The sequence below is a fragment of the Aspergillus welwitschiae genome (assembly GCF_003344945.1).
Source record: "Aspergillus welwitschiae strain CBS 139.54b unplaced genomic scaffold BDQ94scaffold_66, whole genome shotgun sequence".
Lineage (NCBI taxonomy): Eukaryota > Fungi > Ascomycota > Eurotiomycetes > Eurotiales > Aspergillaceae > Aspergillus > Aspergillus welwitschiae.
This window is the reverse complement of record NW_020798760.1, coordinates 68,361-80,312: the sequence shown is the minus strand read 5'-3', so window position 1 is coordinate 80,312 and position 11,952 is coordinate 68,361. Positions and strand designations below refer to the sequence as shown.

The 11,952-nt window shown below is 46.7% G+C and overlaps 5 protein-coding genes across 5 annotated transcripts; 2 read left to right on the top strand and 3 right to left on the bottom strand.

Annotated features, from left to right (window-relative positions):
- Positions 1 to 53: 53 nt before the first annotated feature.
- On the top strand, positions 54 to 838 carry BDQ94DRAFT_154410 (uncharacterized protein; the record flags this gene model as incomplete). The annotated part of the gene is made up of 1 exon (XM_026768290.1): positions 54 to 838. A coding segment is annotated over one exon (396 nt), but the record flags the coding sequence as incomplete, so codon positions are not given.
- A 421-nt stretch (positions 839 to 1,259) lies between these two features.
- Positions 1,260 to 3,489, bottom strand: BDQ94DRAFT_163850 (uncharacterized protein; the record flags this gene model as incomplete). Its single annotated transcript, XM_026769828.1, has 2 exons — positions 1,260 to 2,762; positions 3,475 to 3,489. The coding sequence occupies 2 exons, from the start codon at positions 3,487 to 3,489 to the stop codon at positions 1,260 to 1,262; spliced, it is 1,518 nt and encodes a 505-aa protein (XP_026620226.1).
- A 2,135-nt stretch (positions 3,490 to 5,624) lies between these two features.
- On the top strand, positions 5,625 to 6,589 carry BDQ94DRAFT_185161 (uncharacterized protein; the record flags this gene model as incomplete). The annotated part of the gene is made up of 1 exon (XM_026774812.1): positions 5,625 to 6,589. One exon carries the CDS (start codon positions 5,625 to 5,627, stop codon positions 6,555 to 6,557), a length of 933 nt encoding a protein of 310 aa, XP_026620225.1. The 3' UTR covers positions 6,558 to 6,589.
- Positions 6,590 to 7,576: 987 nt separating this feature from the next.
- On the bottom strand, positions 7,577 to 9,352 carry BDQ94DRAFT_175845 (Tannase/feruloyl esterase; the record flags this gene model as incomplete). Its single annotated transcript, XM_026772571.1, has 1 exon — positions 7,577 to 9,352. One exon carries the CDS (start codon positions 9,350 to 9,352, stop codon positions 7,577 to 7,579), a length of 1,776 nt encoding a protein of 591 aa, XP_026620224.1.
- Positions 9,353 to 10,177: 825 nt separating this feature from the next.
- On the bottom strand, positions 10,178 to 11,291 carry BDQ94DRAFT_185159 (uncharacterized protein; the record flags this gene model as incomplete). The annotated part of the gene is made up of 3 exons (XM_026774811.1): positions 10,178 to 10,939; positions 10,999 to 11,125; positions 11,196 to 11,291. Coding segments are annotated over 3 exons (985 nt in total), but the record flags the coding sequence as incomplete, so codon positions are not given.
- Positions 11,292 to 11,952: the final 661 nt, after the last annotated feature.

Below are 11,952 nucleotides of genomic sequence, written 5' to 3'. Positions count from 1 at the left end.
CCCCTCCAACACCATCCCTCAAATCTAACAACAATAACAATAACCTCTCACCACCCCAGCTCTCCCTCTCCACCATAACCACCACTCTCCTCCTCCTTACCCCCCCAACCACGGCCTACTTCTACAAATACCCCGCCCTCTTCGTCTATAAAGACACCAACTGCACCGACATCTCCTTCTCGCTGGTCTACCCCTCCCTGGGCGACTGCAACGGCGGATACTATGACTACGCGGGCTCATTCCAGATGTTCAATATTGACGCCGCGTATACCTGTAATGGCAGTGACTCGACACTTATGTTTGAGATGTATAATAGCTCCGGCTCGGATTGTGGAGATGAGAGTGATTTGTTGTTTAGACAGCCGGTGACGGAGGAGTGTACTGTTGCGGATGTGGAGAGTCCGGGGCCGTTGGAGATGCCGGTTTGGTTTGAGTTGGGGTGTATGTAATTCATTCGTTGAGTGGGTAAGGAGGGATGGACGGGGATTTGTTGAAACATTTACCGAGTAGACCAAAAGAGAAATCTCTCTCTTGGTTACTGGTTTGTTCAGGTTTCATTGTTCTGACAGGATTTATATAGGAAGGTAGGTGGGTAAGCACTATTGGGGAATTGTGGTGGGATGGCTGGTACTATGTTGTTTGGTGTGGGGATTCTTGAGGGTGGGTTGGAGAATAAAGTGAGTTGTGTGAGGCAGTAGTGGATGACTTCTGCTTCTGTGATGCTGGTATGTGATAAAGTTAATTGCATATGCAAATGTGCAATCATAGACCGATAGGTGGAAACTTGCTACTCGTTGAGATATATAGTTATACTGGAAATGTTGTTCATCAAGGCTGCATACAAGTGTATCCGTGCACAGATTATCTTTAATACTGTCTATGGGCTGTACGAGCGTCTCTGACTCCTACAATGAGTTAGCGGCTGCACATTACTATGAGGACCTGTGAATTCGACACCAAAAATAACCAGCCCTGCAGCCGATTACACCTGCCTTTCCGTCTATTTTCTGGAGTCAAGCAGGTATTCCAACATACTCTTACTTGCTTAATACACCAACTTTTATATATCTACCCAGAATTACTCAATCGTGATGTAGGCACTCGCAATTATAGTAACTATATTTTGTTCTATTTTATTTGTTTGTATATTTTTTTTTCGGGTAGTTTAATCATTCCAATCAAAGAATCGTGTGCCAAAAGAACATTATTCCAGCGGCCCAGCACACCTCGGGAGCCTCATTATTGTGTGATCGGCCTCGCTACCAGAGTATTAAGTGTGATTCTTTTAAAGGGGAAGGTGAAACAGGTAAAAGATGTTTGAGCTTACCTCTAGCCTCATCAAGACTTCTCCCAAAGCGACAGCCCAAAAGCCAGGAATGTTGATGGTGTGAATTTTGGTAGTGGTCAGAGTTGAAACTGTACTGTGTACCGAAAAGATGGCCAATCCAGTCCTCTCTTTCATTGATAAATATCTCATCTGACCCATACTCGGAATCTTCACTCAGAACGCCGAGCCGTGCTACAAAGTCTCGCCGGTTAGCGAAATGTTCGGTTCGGAGGATATGTGAGCTAAGGTTCGTCCCATCAATACCAGATGGCACACTAGGATGTTTCCCTTGGGTTTTCCAGTGCATGCTTGGATTTCCAAAGGTAAAAACGCAAAGTTGCTCTTGTAGTTTCTTTCGAATGGTGGAGTTCTTTGTTGCAGCAGTTACCAAGCCTTCCAGAACACGACGGAGGATAAGACATCCTTGAGAATGAGCGATCATAATAACATATTGTTTCTCATGAGCTTCGCGGAGTGCCTTTAAGAGCTCCTTGTGGAGGGCCTCTTGAGCTTCTTTGCTGCTGGCTGTGCTGTCAATAAGGTTTCCTTGCCCTCCTACAACACCATCCACATCTATGCTCGTCGTTGTGCTATCTGTATTAGGATTCTGCACGTATGAGTTTCTTTGCCCTGCGCACTCGATGAGATCCCAGAGGAGACCATCGCCCCTGTTGAAAACCCAGTTGATCTCCCTTGAGAACATTGCTCTCAATTTATTGCAGGCAAGCTGCAGCCAGAATATCTCCCCGCCAATTCCATTAACGAAGAGCCATTTCTCGCCTCTTTCGCTGACTTTCACATCACCCTTTGGACTGGTCTTTTTCCCGCTCCTATTACTTTCCACCACCCTATTGCTTACTGGCTCAGCTGATGGTGTTGTTTTGTGGGGCACCGGGAGCCCTGATCCCAGGTCGCTCTGAAGTTTGGTTTCTTCACTCATGTGGATATCTCCGAAATTTACCGGCTTGAACAGATTCTGCAGGATGTAGATGACTGATTTCGTCAATCTTTGGATTTGACATATTGCAGCATGTTGGTTCCTGCGCACGGAGAAGTCAAGTTCATTGAATTCGGCATACAGCACATGCTCATCCTCCAGATCATTTTGGCCATTCGTCATGTAGTAGCATTTTGAAGCCTCCACGAGGTCCAATACAAACTTCGCGACTTCAGCGGCCTGGTCTCTGACCAGAATCAGGGTCGTTGCATTGATCTCATTCTTGAACACAGCCTCTCGTATGCTTGAGACACTTCCGACCGGTCCAAATACAGCGGCGAGGACATACTTTGTCAGAGATATGACAGTTTCCAGCAGTAAATGAGGATTTATGAGGTCGGGAGAACGCTTAATGCGCTCGAGAATTGTTCCAATTAATCTGCGTACAGATCGTTCATCTGCACCTTGAAATTTATCCGCGGCGGAGCTGATGATACTCTCCAAAATTCCCATTTTCTGATAGTACAAGTTATGGACTAATAAATTGAAGACGTAAAAGCAGAGATATCAGGTGATGGGGCAGGCAGTAGTCAAGAGCTGCACCCAAGTGTCTGTCCTCTGAAATATAAAATAGATCTAATTGAATTTGGGCTAGAGAAATGATCATCAGATATCATAGACATAAAGCTTTTTGAATACTGATATGGTAGAACTCCAGATTGATTTAAATGATAGGGGAAAGCAGTCCAATCACGAAACCTGATTTACATGCTTAATATATATGGCAACTAATCATATGCGAAGCTGAGATTCATTTATATGTCAAATGAAAGAGGGATCTAGATCAAATCGATGGGCCCAGGAAAGCATGCATAAAACCATACCTAAGATATGCGTCATTGAGATTCGTATTGAGATGGTAGGTCTACAAGAATTTATTATCATTATCCAGATCGATTCATTCTCTAGTTTAAAGGTTGGATTGAGTTCTGAACAGGTGAGAATAATAAAAGTGACGTGCTTATTAAATTACTGGGTTCCGGCTCTTATATACTCAAACCCTACTCATTTAACTAGTCTGATGATGGTTCCGTGTCCTAAAAACTCAATATTACTTAATCCAATCACCGTTGTTAGTTTTACACTGAATTTGAAACTAAACTCAATTTACGAGATTCGCAAAGCCTCAGGTTTTGTTCTAGACTGTTACTTGCAGCATCTCCATAGTCCTTTTACGAGGGATCTCGGTTTACTACTATGTTTCCCTTGGTACGCCGTGACTCAGACAATCTTACAGACTGTGTCTGCGATCCTTGTAGGTAACCCGATCTAAATTTCCAGTCAAGAAGGATGAATAACTGAACTACTAACTATATACGAAATCATATGGATCACATGCCTGCTTGTAATTTCAATGGATATCGTAATCAAACCATGGTGTTGGTATGTTAGATAGATGAAAGCGGAAAGATGGTGCAAAAGCTACCAACCTCAATTATCAAACCTGTTAGAAAGCTCGTATGCTACACAATATGAACGGCGCACAACGCGTCATTGCATAGTATTTCTATAAGTGATCAAGTCATCGGCCCAATAATGCCAGGTCTGGATCATCACTGAATGTACTCACAAAGTGTGGAACACGCAATGCTCGATATAATCCAAGGGCTAACTGCAAACAGTGTGTTTGATGTACCTTACTGGTATTAACCATACCCTTCTATATTGAAACCCTTTTATGGTACGATCACTTAATCTGTAAGAGAGAACAGAAATATCGGTATGGGTATAATGTGAACTATGCACCTACTACGGTGTAATCAAGCCTAGCAGAACCCCTGAATAGGTCGTGTGTTCTGACAGTAAATGCGCTAAAAACGGGGTATTGTTTTACCTATTGAATAGTAGCAGTATTGGCTCTATATATCTCAGCTAAAGCATATTTCCAATTACTCCTTGAGCACAGCTGCTTGGTATGTCAGTGTAACACTAACATATCCAGAAACCAGACTCAGTCAATCAAGTAGCTATAAGAATTCTCAAAGTAAGCAGCCCTTACTATTAAAATCTGTATTCTTATCAATATCTGGCTCTTTGTTAGATTCTCCAAAATATGATACTATAACTCAGTATGAACTACTTCTGATTTATTTTTTTATAATAATTTTTTATTATATTATTTTTACTTTAAATTATAAGTTACTAGAGTCATTACATATTATATCTTTTTATTACTATTTTTGTTGAAACAAGCAGCCTCTATGATTAGAGTCTGTATTCTTGTCACCATCTGGCTCTTCATTAGAATTCTTGGTTAGTGGTACTATAACTTAGTATATATTATTTCTGGCTTACATTTTTATAATAATTTTTTATAAATTCTGCTTTTTCTTCCGGTTGATAATCTCTAGAATAATTATTTATTATATAAGTTACATTCTTTTTTTAAATAAAGAAGTATTATTTATAATGACTCTGGGAGTTATTAACCAGAAGAAAATATAAAATAAAAAGAAAATTATAATAAAGAAATAAGCTTAAAATAATATATACTGAGTCACAGCACTACAAACCGAGAAATCTGATAAGAGCCAGATGCTGACAAGGATACAGACTGGATTAGACTCTGACTGAACTGTTTTTCCAGCTCTGTTCTGATTCCGTCATACTAGTTTCTGGGTGCCCAAGCTTATTTAACTGCAAATACCCACTCATAGCAGAGGTCACATGACCTTGAATGCTCAATGACCTCAACCGCTCCTTGCGAGCGCCCCTAGAAAGCAAGAGTTATGACTTCTTTTTCGACCTGAGATGTTATTTCGGGCATACTATAAAGTAGACTTTATGTAGTTGAATATATGTGTATATTGAGATTCTGATTCTTCTGTTTAACGAAATACAGAGTCAGAGGGAAGAGTTTGTGTTATGGTATGGGATGAACTGAATTGCACCGCGACACAAATATTGTTGGGTGTGGGATACGCAAATGAAGAGTCATAGATTGGCGTTGAGGTTGGAAGCTTTCTGAAACTATCCATCATGGCTGCACCACAAGAACCTTCTACGGGCTGATGGAAAGGAAGTTTATGAGACTATACCTCCAGACCAGGACGGAGTAGGCATGAGAAATCCCCGCGAACCCAATCTGATGCGACCAACAGGATGCAGTGCCCGCATGGTTTGAAAAGTCATCTTGAATCATGCTGAGCTAATCGTTTACTCCACTGAAGGCAGATGATTCGGTAGTACTGCGGAGCCCAAACAAGAGGACGTACCAGATATATATATACCCCAGCGATAAGAGTCTCCGGTAGGTTCAGACACCGCAGGAAAGTGTTCTGGGCAATCGTATACGGCACCATGCCTTTACTCTGCCATCGCAGAAGCCAACGCCTGTTCAAGGCTGCTCCTGCGACCGAATGCGTCATCCCTTGTGGGGACTCCACAGCATACGACCGTTCTTCCGAGTTTCGGTGGGTCTACAACAAACTCACTGTTGCCGAATTGCAGGGCATCCCCTGCGGCCCTCATGGCACGCAGCCGCCGCTGGACCTCTACCCCGTCTTCAGTAAGCCGATCTACAACCTGGGCGGCATGGGGGCCGAAGCCCGTCCCATTACCAACCCGAGGGAATACTTGGTCTCGTTGACGCCAGGTCATATGTGGTCCGCGTGTCTGCGAGGCGAACATCACAGCACGGACATCGCAGTAACCCAAGGTCGGGTGGTCTGGCTAAGCCACACGCGTGGGATACCCGGTCCGCAGCAGACTTGGGATTACTGGGAAGTCAACGTTCCCGCGTCACCATTGCTGCAGAAGACTATTACCAATTTCATCGAGATGCACTTGAGGACTTACACGGGAATGTTGAATATGGAGACAATTGGACACAGGATCATCGAAATCCATCTGCGGTTTTCCCCTCAGTGGCCTGACCTGTACGGCATGGGATTTCTTTCCTCCCTCGTGACATTGTACAGCGCCGGTGAGTGGGAGGATCCATATACGCGCCCCCAAACAGGGTATAGTGTGGTCCTGTTCGATGAAGAGATATATGCGCAGATAAGCGCTACTGTTTCGGATGACTTGCTGGAAGAGATGGAGAGACGGTGTGAGGTCCGCAGCATCACTATGCGGTATGATGCGGATACGCCAATTCGGAGCGTTATGAAGCCATTGGGGGGCTGGCGGATAGCTTGGATTAACGGGTTGGATCTGGAAAGGTGTAGGCGAGCAAGAGAGATGTTGAGAGCGTACTTACACCAGCTATACCAACCGGCCAACGCCCAATAAAATAATTCGAGACGGATGGGTTTAGATACACTGAATGCTATATTGTATGACTAAGACAGTCAGTAGTAGAGTGATGGTAGTAACAATGAAAGCTAAATAGCCAGAAAAGACGATATTAGGCCTGTATCTTATCACTCCTATGGCATTGTGTCAGAAAAGACATTGCTCTCGGGAGCGAATTCTACAAAGTCGGGTCATCGGCCGCCTGCTCCCAACCATATTTCCGGAACATAAGTAAGCATGTCTATCAGTCTTCGGCCTTGGACATACTCGTCACACCAAGGCCTTTCAGTCTAATGACATTACACTGATTTGAGCGACTGCGAGCATGGAACCAGGGACTACTGGACATACAATTAGTCTTGACCTCTCGGGGGGTCTTCATCCACCCAGTCTACTACTTTTACTTAACAGAAACATCCTTCTCAGTATAGCGTCTGCCAGCAGTTCTCAATGTACACATAATCGGTGGGAGTTAGCTATTGCAGCTGTCTCGTACACCGGGGTTGGTGTGTGTGTGTGTGTGTGCGCTGCCAAATTTCTTAAAGTAGTGAAGAAGACTTGACGTCCGAGCAAGCTGTGTATAACCCTGGATGGAAATGTGGGTAATGAGAGATAGAGCGGAATACTCCGCTGTAGGTACCATTTGTATCGGAGCAAGTCTTTGCGGGCGGACTCTGCCCCGTCCGATAAACGTACTGGGACATTGGATGTGGGCAGTATGTGAAAACACTTGTGTACTCTCCCGCATTCACTAATTGCTCACTAATTCACTTTTGAAAATTACTAGAAACACTTGAGAGTGGTGGTCGATTTCGACCAGGATCACTGGAATTAACATATAAATACAAGTAAGTATCGAATCGAATGATAACTACAACGACAGGTCGCACGAACTTTTCACTTCGTTTGCCGTTGCTTCCCCCTTTTTTGGCCGACTATTCCGCAGAGAACTTTGATCTACTCCATTCCAGAATGGCATATCAAATCTCGGAGCAGTCCTACTGGCCCTAGTCCGTCTAGTAAAGAGGCAGGCTGTATGCGTTGAAGTCATACTGCCAGGTGTCAATCGAGGCCTGGTCGTACACACATTCCATGACCGTGCCATTGTTCTTCCATAAGGGGCGGAGAGGCCAGGCGCAGATCTGGGCGTTGCTGCCCTTCTCCGCGCCCGAGAGGTAGGTGGCGTTCAAAGTAACAGGCACCACTCCCTTCTCGACCCAGTCGATCATCACCGCCATGTTATCCTGGGGCCAGGGTCCGGGCTCGTAGGCGTTGGTCGCGCAGTGGCTGGCGCCGGGAACGAGGTACAGGCGGTAGAAGCTGGCCATGGCGTCTGTGCTTTGGTTGTAGGTAAGCTCTGGATACATGATCTTGCGGACGGACTCGTGGTAGTGGACTGAGGATCCGGTCGGGATACTGGGGTCTGACTCGCCGTGGTAGTGAATAATCTTACCACCGGCCTCCTTAAAGGCGCTCAGATCGGGGTAGGTGGTCTGCAGGGAATCACCATAGCGGCGCCATCCCAGCTCCATCCAGTCGCGGAGGGTGTCGTAGGTGACATTATCTAGACTCGAGAGGTTATCGGCTTCGACTAATTCCAGGAAACGGGCGACCCACTCGCCGCTGAGTGCGTCGATGTCGAGCTCATAGCTGTCGGTATCGCTGTTGTACTGGGTCTCGGCGTCACTGAAGGCGGAGGTGATCTGGAACCAGATGTAGGCGCGCTTACCATCTAGGGTGTGGAGACCCTTGAGCATCGTGGCGGCGGCCTCGGCGGCCTTGGCGCTCACCGTGCCGTTCTGGGCCGGGGTGGTGTTGGAGACAGTCAGGCGCTTGGTGTGGGCGGATCGCTTCTTCAGGTTCTCGCTGGTGGTCTCGGCGGCGCAGTAGTAGGGCTCCCCGATGGTAGAGTTGAGGTCGAAGTGCAGCTGGCAGAGGTCAGTCCGCGCGACGACGCCGTCCTTTCTGCCGTCCAGCTCGTCACAAGCGGCGATCGTCAGGTTCATGATCTTCTCCAATTCACAGGGTGGGGGGTAGTAGCCCAGCGTCTGTTCAACCACGTTGGGGAAGAGGTGGTTGACCTGCTGCTGGCCGTAGCGGATCGCCGGCGCTCCGATAATAGCACCATCCCACTCCTCGGGGAACCGTTGCACCTGGCTCCAGCCCTCGCGGCCGCCCTCGGAACAACCCATGTAGTAGGAGTACAGCTTGCTACTGCTCGCAGTGGGGTTGAAGAAATTCTCGGTAAAGGCCTTGCCGATGACGCTGAGCTCATGGTGTGACTGGTAGCCGAAGTTATAGATCGCATCCCAGTTGATCGTGCCGTTAGCGCTGGGGAATACGGCGTCCAGGTCGGTCGTGAAGGCCCCGAACCCTCCATCCGTGATACCGGCAGCGGCACCGTAGAGGAGACCGGCGGGCATCAAGTCCCCCTCCAAGTTGATGGCAAAGCCACCACCTCCCGTGGACAACCACCGGTTCTGGTAGGCATCGGGGGCGGGCAGCCAGATGTCAAGCAGGATCGAATCGTCACGGCCGGCGTGCGAGTAGGCGAAGGTCACGTTGCAGTAGTCGAAGGTGCCGTCCGGGTAGAAGGTCTGATCGCTCACGGAGACGTTGTAGACAGGGCTGGCGGTCACCGAGCTAGTCTTGATCTCCAGACCGGTGAAGGCATCCAGAGGCAGGGAGGACTGCACGTGCGAGACGGTGCAGACTTCCGCAAGCGACTTCGCCTGCGCGCCGGCGACAAGTGCGGCGGCAGCGATGCTGCCAGCCAGCTTAGTGGATTTCATGATAGTGAAAGCGAGTGTCAGGGAAACGAGAGGAATCGACTGCGAGTGAGTCTGTATGATCTATCTGTCTGATACCGTCAACAGTTGTAGTGAGTCGCTGTTTATATACCTGTCTCAGGGTGTCCTCAGCATTGCACTGGCGACCCAAGGAGGCCGGCCCTCCCAGATTCCTTCCATTTCAAAATTCGTGAAGCATATCGTGCTCCTGTAATCTCGCGGTCCCATCCAGGGTTCCCTATGGTTTAGCAGGTTGATCTTGCAGGAAGGAAACGAATTCTCCCGATTGGTTTAAGGGCCAGGTACAAGCTCACGCATGTGGTGCCACACGGTGGTATGTGAACACATAAATGATAGGGCTGACGCGGCAGCGAATCCTATTCGACGAGCATGCTCTTTGGCGTGAACGGAAACGATGTTTTACTACTGCCCGAAGGCCATTTAAGCATTGATCTACATATCGATCATGGTGAACCGGGGAGTTTTCTTCAGGCACGGGTGGTAGGGAGGCGGAGACTAGTCGCTTTGCAGACAAGATTGACATGATGAGATCCGCAATGTATTCTCGGGCGGTGAGTTTATTCACCTTACTATCGGATAAACTTATTGTGAAACACGTACTAAGCTTCCTCGACCATGTCAGCGGCCGAACCTAACGTCATTCTGCTAAAGCTTGAGCAATAAAAACGCTTATCAAGTGGTCTAGCTGTGATCGGCCGACGGGCACGCAATTTAGTGCAATGATGGCAGATGAGACATAGGAGAACAGACAACTCGGTGTACTACCGTAGTTTGTAGAGCGTTCCATAACTAAACTGATAGATCTAACTACAGGGCCCCGGGACGAACCATGTAGTCGACGTCCTTGTATTCAAAACCCGTAGGGAATGGATATGGTTTCATGTGCGGCTCACCCACGTACTTGTCTATTGTCGGTAGACATAGATCAACAGCAAAATCAGGAACCGATTGCATCAGTTTTGAATTTATTACCGGGTTGAATCCCTTTCTGAAGGTCGGCAAGTTGTCGACTATCACTTTGAGCGCCAGCTTCCGTAGCTTTCCATAGTCGGCTCGTCTTGAATAGAGCTCCGCTATTATTTCCGAAAACGAATCATTTTCGGAGCAATTCATCAGACACACAAGAAATTGTTCCTCTGCTTTGGTTTTCAAATCGTCAATCATGAAGTAATCCGCTTCGCTATACATGCGTACATGGAAGTACCATGGTTGACAGTCAGTTAATGTATCGACAGCTGGCTTCACGATATCTCCTTTCTCAGTTGGAGCTTTCTCATTCACCTGTAACCCATCAACAAATCCATCCCCTGTATCTTCTACAGCTGCTACAGCGGTTTCATTGGCGAGCTCCTCCATTTCTGCCGCATACTTAACTCTGGCACGCCTCCTTGATGAGAAATATATGAACGGCGGTCTTGTGTGGTTTGTGTTCATTCTTGGCTCTCCATCGTTATCATTCAGTGGGGTCAGCGCTTTATTCGTACGGCATCCGAGAGTATAATTGCCTGTGTACAGATATTCTAGCACCTTCTCAATCAAGATCGGGCTTTTCTCTTCCAGAACGGTTTCCTAAAATTCACAGCAGCTTGTCAGTGTCAGTGCAAGATGTTGCTTATATCTGGTTTCACCTTGAACCCGGCAAAGCAAGCCCGGTGGAAATACTTCGATCTGGGACAAACAAGAAGTTTATGAGCCCGGAAGATCCTATCCCTGCAAATAATCTTTAAGTCACTATAATCTGAGCTGAGATGCAGGCTTAGCCAATATTAGTATTCAGGGAACATAAGATGGGATGTTGTCTCAGTTGACTTCTTGCAATCCTCACCTAGAAATAAGGTTAAGAATAGTCTCGTGTCCCCCACTGGCCTGTGTGTCAGCTACGGGAAGAGTCCTCTCCCGCACCCGCAACTCAAACGCCATACTGGTATCGCTTTCACGATAACTATAAGATAAGGATGGGAACGAGGAGTGAGTGTGGTGAACCATGTTCATGAGTTGATAGCGGGGAACTGTGTTTTGCGCCTACGCTCCAATGCTAGTTCATAGTTACGCAGGAGTACGGAGGTGTGTTTCTAAAGTCGTCAACATGACCTGTCAAATCGTCACATTACAGTGTCTTGGCAGTAATGCATAGTAAGCAACTGATATCGTGCACCCACTTACACAAGAGCTATGTAGGAGGCGCTAGTGTATAAGGTACTTTGACTTGACCTCGTGGCGCATAAGATGTACTGTGTTTCAGGGAAAATACTTATGCAGCTCAAGACTTTAGGGACACACCTTCGTCAGATTCCAGTTACGACATCTAGGCTTAGGCTTAGGCAAATACAGGTTAAGTGGTTCGTATAGGAGGCATATAACCTGGGCTAAGACTCCAGTCTCCACCACGTGTCCAACTAAACACTGCGCTTCAAGCAACGGAATAGAGAGGGAAAATACCTATATCACAAAACGCAGGCATTCTACTTTGCAAAGTAATTCTTTCGAAATTAGTCATTGTTACTTACAGATAACCAAAAAGTGTTCTAATCTTACGTTATAGTATATCATTAGTTGTAATCAAGTATTCGAAAACTTTGCAT